General features: G+C 37.5%; 1 protein-coding gene across 1 annotated transcript; it reads right to left on the bottom strand.

Annotated features, from left to right (window-relative positions):
* Positions 1 to 2,740: 2,740 nt before the first annotated feature.
* On the bottom strand, positions 2,741 to 7,561 carry LOC145083816 (respiratory burst oxidase homolog protein C-like). Its single transcript, XM_079023407.1, has 12 exons — positions 7,004 to 7,561; positions 6,742 to 6,904; positions 6,604 to 6,652; positions 6,337 to 6,450; positions 5,845 to 6,267; positions 5,381 to 5,764; positions 5,091 to 5,186; positions 4,871 to 4,986; positions 4,664 to 4,766; positions 4,519 to 4,568; positions 3,628 to 4,136; positions 2,741 to 3,039 (listed from the first exon to the last, which is right to left on the bottom strand). Exons 1-12 carry the CDS (start codon positions 7,428 to 7,430, stop codon positions 2,930 to 2,932), a joined length of 2,544 nt encoding a protein of 847 aa, XP_078879533.1. The 5' UTR covers positions 7,431 to 7,561; the 3' UTR covers positions 2,741 to 2,929.
* Positions 7,562 to 7,782: the final 221 nt, after the last annotated feature.

The raw sequence follows: 7,782 nt of genomic DNA, 5'->3' as shown, positions 1-7,782 counted from the left end.
GTTTTGGGGCTTTTAAGCCATGCCTAAGATCAATTTCAAGCTTGAGGTCCGGATCTGAGGTTGCTACCTCAGATCCATGCTTGAGTTGGTTTAGAATTCCGTAAAGTATCAGCCATCGGGTGGATTTTGGAGCCTCTTGGTCTTAAACCCTAGTTATTAGTGCATTTTGCCTAGATCTCCCTCTCTACACGTAAAGTTTGCAACTTTACGTGGGGAATAGGCTTGGGAAGGGTAGATCTACAGTTTGGAGTTCATGCATGACTCGGAAGTCCTCTGCATGTAAGTGGATCTTAATGGACTCGGTGAGTAGCTTGAAGATGAGGAGGAACTCGACGAGTGGGATGAACAGCTCGTCGAGTCGGATGAAGATGAGCATGAACTCGGCGAGTTGGATGAACAACTCGACGAGTTGGATGAAGTTTGCCGTGTGCTCGGCGAGTCTGTTCTTAGACTCGGCGAGTCAGGTCGCGTGGTCCCAAACCCTTCGAGTTAAGTCTCGAGTCAGCGAGTCGAGCCAGGACTCAGTGAGTTGGGCAGGACAGGAATCGGGAATCAGCAGACTCGGCGAGTCAGGGGCTGACTCGGCGAGTAGAGTCGCGAGTGGAAGGACTCTGGACTTATGAACTCGGCGAGTCAGTAGGGTGACTCGACGAGTAGGGTTGACCTGGAAGGTTTAATTTGACCAGGACGTTGACTTTGACCAGAGTTGGCTTGGTTGACCTTTGAAGGTCAGTTAGACTAAGTGTTATGTTGATATTGGTAGCTCGGGGAGCTAGCGGAGCAGCAGTTCAGAGTCAGTGGTCAGGTAGCGGTCAAAGGGGTTAGCAGCAGTAGTTCGGCAGTATCAGGTGAGTTTCCTTTCTAGTAGGAACGGGTCTAAGGCACCAAGGCTGACCCATGTAGACGAGATGCTAGTACTAGAGTGTGGGCTGAGCCCATATCTCTGGGTTTAGTCAAGTATGATATATGTGTTAATATGATAGAGTTGCTTATACTTGTTGTCTGCGTGATACTTGTATGTTATGGGTTAGCGGTTGAGTGTGGGCAGGGCCCGTATCTCTCCGAGGTTGGAGTGTGGGCTAGGCCTGTATCTCCCAGATAGCGAAGTGTGGGCAGGGCCCGTATCTTCACGAGTGTGGGCAAGGCCCGTATCTCCCAGATAGCGAAGTGTGGGCAGGGCCCGTATCTTCACGAGTGTGGGCAAGGCCCATATCTCCCAGATAGCGAAGTGTGGGCAGGGCCCGTATCTTCCCGAGTGTGGGAAAGGCCCGTAACTCCTAGCTGAACATTGGTTGTTATATGTTTGCATGGCATGTGGTAAGGTGGGGAAACTCACTAAGCTTCGTGCTTACGGTTTTCAGTTTTGTTTTCAGGTACTTCCGGTAGCGGATGATGGAGCTCGGGATGATCGCATGGCACACACCATAGATTAGTTAGCCTGGGAATGTTTTACTCTGATAATGAACATGTGTTTTGAAAACTAATACTCTGTTTATGTTTTGAAATGATGATTTTACTTTAAGTGGTACTTTATTAAAAGAAATTTTTAGTCTTGAATTTTGGGATTTTACATAAGTATCAAATACAATCATCCCAAAATATTAGAGTATCAAACATGTAGAATCACAGAAACTGCAGGTGGATATGTACAATCAAGCCTTCTGTAATGTCCTATTTTCACAACAAAATTTTTTATTTTTAATTAAGGTAAAAGTTTACATTAATAGAATCTCCTTTGTTGCTGACAAATATGTACAGTCACATATTCGCCTTCCTACGATTATCACTGGTACCTACAAAGCACTAAATCCACATCTGTAAGCTAAAGTATAGTGAATTCCCTCAAATACCATATACCACAATACACATACAACTCATGCACACCAGGCCCACAGTCACAAAGACTGGACTGCCCCTGGGCCCACAACCATAAAGACTGGATTGCCCTGGGTATGTTGGCTTGTGCCTCAACCCAACCATAAAGACATGTGCTTTTAGCGACTTGTCGTCGCAAAATGTATTATCGACGATTTTTGGCATCGATTTGCGACATTATTTGTCGTCGCTAAAGGTAAGATTTTTTGTTGTGAAAGCATGTGGAACTCTATTTTGTTCGAGAAAATTATAAGAAAGATTGATTTCCGTCCAATACTTTCCAACAAATTCTCAATTAGTTGATATGTATACAAAGAATCTCCCAAGAAAGAATCATTACAACTCATTGAGCAAGTGGAGAGTTTTTCCTCTCCAACTTGAGGGGGGTTTTGATATTTATGATGCCACGTCTGCCACGTAAGCACAAGTGGTTAAGTTTGGCGTAGCCACGTTAGTACAAGGGTGGGCCTTGGCCCACTCAAATATATATATATATATATATATATATATATATATATATATATATATATATATATATATATATATATGTGTGTGTGTGTGTGTGTGTTAAAAATTTCAAATTATACACAAATAAAATATCTTTTGCTACATATATTGTTACATTTTGTTATCATTTGAAATATTTTACTATCGTTCATATTTTATAAATTATTTGGCTCACCTTAAAATAAAATTCTGGCTACGTACGCCACTATGAACTTAGTTAGGGCATGAAGTCTCTTAGAAATTTGTTAAGGTTAGTTTCATTCTTGTATATAGTTAGCTCTTGTACCCGTTTCCTTTCAATAATGAGAAATCACTCATTCATCAAACTTCTCTCTTTCTCTCTATAAATTCTCAAACCTTTCTCATTAAAGACATTATATTAAAAAAATTGAAAAAATAATACATTATCTTTAAGTATAGTGACATTGATCTTCAAATCTCTGTATAGAGAAGAGATGACGGGTAGAATGTATGATTCTAGTTAAGGGTTTGATTTGATTCATTTCTCGAAGTCTGTAAATGGGAAAAAAGAGGAAAAAAAACTTTCCTAGAAGTTCTCTTTGTGAAAGTCAAATTTGGTTGACGTCTTGTGTGAGAAATCATGAGCTAGTTGTTTCAGCTTTTGTGTTGGTGCTGGCGCTCCACAATAGAACACCCCTGCGGATTTTAATAGACAAACGTTAGAAAACATCACATATATGATCACAGATGATGGAATTACAAGAACTTGTTTTATTATCATGTATGATATCATACTCTATTCTTAATCGACAGTGCATTCTCTTGTGGGAAGATAGAATTACAAGAGAAAAAACAGCTTTTCAATATCATGATTTATTTATTCACGACATGCATGCATGTTTGTTTTTTGAACGTGCCGGCAACCATTTGGACGTGGAAAAAACAAACCCGCTCCTACTTAACCTTTGTTAGATAAACAATATTATCAACGTGTCAATAAATTAATACTTGGTGAAATAACATCATTTGGCTAGCTACTGAAATTTGAATTTTGTGGTTTTTTGTATTCCTGTTTTTTTTATACCCTTCTTTGTCAATGTTAATGAAATTAGTTTATTATAAGCACTTCATGTTGATCAATCCCCATTAGCATTAAATTACCAGTCACTATAAATGTTGTATTTTAACCTTTTAAGGTCCAGGAATGTATATAGGACGTTTAACGGTTTAAGTATATCTTAAAATAATGAACAATGAGATGAATTAGCGCACAAAGGGACTGACCTATTCTGGAACCAGTATGTTTAAGAGCGATGTGCTTGTACACCTCGGGCCAGTCGGGTTTTGCAAAATGAGTCTTAACACGAGTATCCGAGACAACATCAACTCCCTTTTTAGCATGATAAAGTGACTGAAGCATAGTAATTAGAGCAGACCTGGCGTCACCTTCCTCATAAACACTTGTGCAATAATTATGCATCTCAATGATACCATTTTTATCCATTTCAGCAGCCTCGTTCATAATGCCTTTAAACCAGTCGAAAGAACCCTGTTCCCTAGTCACCCAATAGAAGTAAGCACTTGTTGGTCCTGATTTATTCTTTTGTACTAGTGTACCATTTTCCAAGGCACTCACATCCTCTTCTTTGGCTTTCATGTTATTCACAATATCTTTCACAATACTAATCATAGGGGTTGCTCCAATTCCTAACCCCACTAGTAACACCACGTCGTATTTCTTGTAGTCTTGTGATGGTGCTCCATATGGACCGTCAATTAAAACTTTTGGATAACTGTAAAAAGAAGTTTCAAAACTTTTGGGTAACTGTAAAAAGAAGTTTCAACTAGGTAGTTAACTACGTCTCATACATAAATAATGTTGTCAGATATATATATTTGCTATATTAGTCAAGGAATTAAAGAATCATTTTTGTTGAAGAAAATCATGTACAGATGTTGTTGATAGCAAGGTGTACACAAAATAGTCAAGGTTTTAGGTGCAAATTTAGAAAGGTGGCATATATTATGTTTTTATATATATACTAAAGAGTAAGGGCTATTAGATGGTAATTTGTTTCTCGTATCAATTAATTTTTAAGCTTTAAGATATCAATTAGATGGCTCAGTTTAAATATTAAAATATATGAAAATCTAGAAAAAGTTGAACTCGCTTACTTTGGATTTTCACCTTGGCCATCAAGTCCACTTTTTCCATTAGCTAGAGGCTGACATACCACCAAAACACCCATGTTAATGTTAAACATATATAAATTAATTAACGCACGTGTCATAAAGTAATATTAACAAGTATGTCGTGTACCTCTGAAAAGACTGTTTTTAGTTGTCCAGTCCAATCACCGAGACTCCGGATATGAACGCTGAGGTAGTCATCACCAGGAGCAGATGTGATGGAAAATGGGTGCCTGTGGACATCATGTATATATTAATCATTAACTTCACTTAATTTTTATTTATATATGTATCACTTAATATGAATTTTAAAAGCCCTGTGTATATAGCTACTCACCATTCAAATGGGGAGACAGCTGCACATTTGACAAACATGTATTGCCCACTCTTGTATGTGAAGCCTTGTGGCTTCGACATATGAAGTGCCAACACATTTCCAGGATAATTCACAGCCTTAAACATATAATATATCATTTAATATATTATCTTATTGTGGATATATGATAAAAAAAAGTCTGAAATTAATTTAACCGTTAATTATTAAAAACTATATATACCTTAAGTATTTTGACTGTCTCTCCACTAGATCGAAACGCTCTTATTAATCTCTCACAAGCATAGATCGAGATTGGTACGGCCAAGTACATCCATGTCTGAACATAATCAAAACTTGATTAATTTAGTACAATTAATCAAGGATATGATAATAAAGATGAATTTCGAATTAATTAATAGGATATATATATATATATATATATATATATATATATATATATATATATATATATATATATATATATATATATATATATGAAATCAAACATATATAAAGGAACTAATTAATTACCGTTTTCTTGTACCATTCCTTTGTGAGGTAAAGTTTGATACCATGAACTATGAGCAGCGTGTAGACAATAACAAATAGATGATGGGTGTACCAAAACGCATTAAATCCAGTGACTTTCTTTAAAACCAATGGTAGTTTGAGCCTGTTTCGTCTTAACCATGGTGTTGCCAGTGTAAAAGCAATCATCATTAGCACTAACATTATGATTCCAGTATACCCTTCAACTTCCTTCACAAAATGCCAATAATTCTTAGCTTGATCCCCGAAAAACTGTTCCATCGGTTTATACTCTTCCTCTGTCGCGTGAATTAGCCTCGGGAAATCACATGTTAAATGCGAAATCGCATGTAACCCAACTCCAATCGAAATCGCCACCCCAATTACCTACAACAATATCAATTTTTTAGTATTTATAAAATCATAAGTTTAAGTAAAAACAATTTACATAATATTATCATACTCACTTTGTGGAAATTGAGATTATCATCGAATGGAACAGCAACACCCAACCGGGTCTTGTTCCTAAGCCAAGTAATCGTGTTTCGACAAACAGGTAACAGAATAAGGGCCATGTTTAACTTTAATGTCTCCGCTGATCCTTTAGCGATACAGACACAAACACCAAGCACTTTATATACTGCTCGGTTCTTGTACTGAATGTATTTCCATGTAAACAAAGCAACCATCACAGCTGTCCAAAGTACAATCACCCAACATCTCTGCCAATTATCCAGTAAAAAGAACCTGAAATCTCCATACCATCTCCTGATTGGATTACCACTTCGTGTCGTTTTCAGCTTTTGGTTTAATATTTCGCTCAGGTTTCGGTTTTCTCCTATCACGTTGTGTGTTTGTGCTTGTAACAATAGCATCTCCAAATTCTCAATCTGTTTAATTTAATTAACTTTTTTTTATTAATCATCTTATATATAATGTAGTTGTGTGTATAATCTTACCATGATGTAACCGAGATTTTCCGGGTCTAACTCTTCCATGATCATCGCAGCGTATTCGTCAGCTTGTTTTTTAATATTCGCTAAATTGTTTGCTGAAGCACTAAGGCTAATAATCTGCATCGCAAGGGCATAGAATATAGATTATCAATAATCATGCATTTGGACAAACTATTATAATCTACCACCCTTAAACTTCTTTTTCTATCTTCTTGTTGATGAGTGCGATTTTTGACTAAATTAATTATATTTACATATTCCTTAATCTACCTTTCTGACTTCATCTTCTGTGACCCTACCATCTCCATCTCTATCAACCCTGCATTTATATATACATTTCTACATATGATTCCCACTAACATAAATATGCGAATAAATGCAGATTAGATTAAATAATTGAATATTCACATGTCAAAGAATGTCTGTAGCCTTGAATCGAAACTCTGATCAGAAATTTGGTCCCAAAACTCCTTCAGTTGTGCTTTGTTAATGGAATCACCAGTTATGTTCCTCCTTAGAGCTAGTGAATTAAACAGCTCTCCAGCGAACTCTTTGGACTCTTTGTTCATGCCTACCAAATTAAAATAAATTAAATAAAGTAATAATTAAACAGAATCCTAATTATTAAAAAATGTGAATAACATGCATGGATGGATTATGGAGTTATTACCAATGCATTCCCCGAAAAGCGACCGTGGAAGCAGGCCATTGGTGGCGGCGGTGAGACGGTCAAATCGCTTCTCTAAGTCGGCCCACGGTGTAGCTCCGTCGGTCTTGCTAATGAACTTGAGCCCCTTGAGAGCATAAGTTGCGACGGGCTTACTCCTGTCTAACCGACTCAAGGGTTGTCGTTTCGGTTTCGAGAAGGTAGTCAACCGCTTCAAGTCTGACGACACCTGCCGGATCCTCGACGATGCATTTTTCACCACCGACGACCTCTTCTCCGATCCTTTAGCTAACACATTCAGCTGCTCCGAGTCGTCCACGTCAGCTCCGCCGGCCGTCTTCACGCTCTGTACTGCCACCGAATCGTCGCGGACATTCAAAGTGATCTCCGGCAACCCATTTCTTCCGTCATCCGTACTCATCTTTTGCATTTGCTTCCGAAGCTAATCAAACTGAAAAATCGCGCGTCTGAAGAGAGTGGTGGATGTTAGTTAATTAATAAAAGAAAAATGTGAAGAATACTATTGGTGGAGTTTGTATAGCTGGGTTGTTCTTGGAAAAATGAAGGAGGAGAGGCCTCCTACTTATATGCTCATAGTGTGTGTCACCTCCCTTGAGGATATATTAAAATTACCCGAAAATTAATGACATTGCTGCCCTTAAAATTTTAAAATGACAAAATGATTAGGAGACACCCAAATATTTTGACTTCTCGTTCGTTTTCTTTTCATTTACTTAATTTTTAATTTTAAATCAAATAGGTTTTTTTTAATATCATTAAAA

The sequence above is a fragment of the Lactuca serriola genome, chromosome 1, assembly GCF_051521515.1.
Source record: "Lactuca serriola cultivar US96UC23 chromosome 1, Lser_US96UC23_V15, whole genome shotgun sequence".
Classification (NCBI taxonomy): Eukaryota; Viridiplantae; Streptophyta; class Magnoliopsida; order Asterales; family Asteraceae; genus Lactuca; species Lactuca serriola.
The sequence above is the reverse complement of the archived record's forward strand: the minus strand, read 5'-3'. Positions and strand labels throughout refer to the sequence as shown.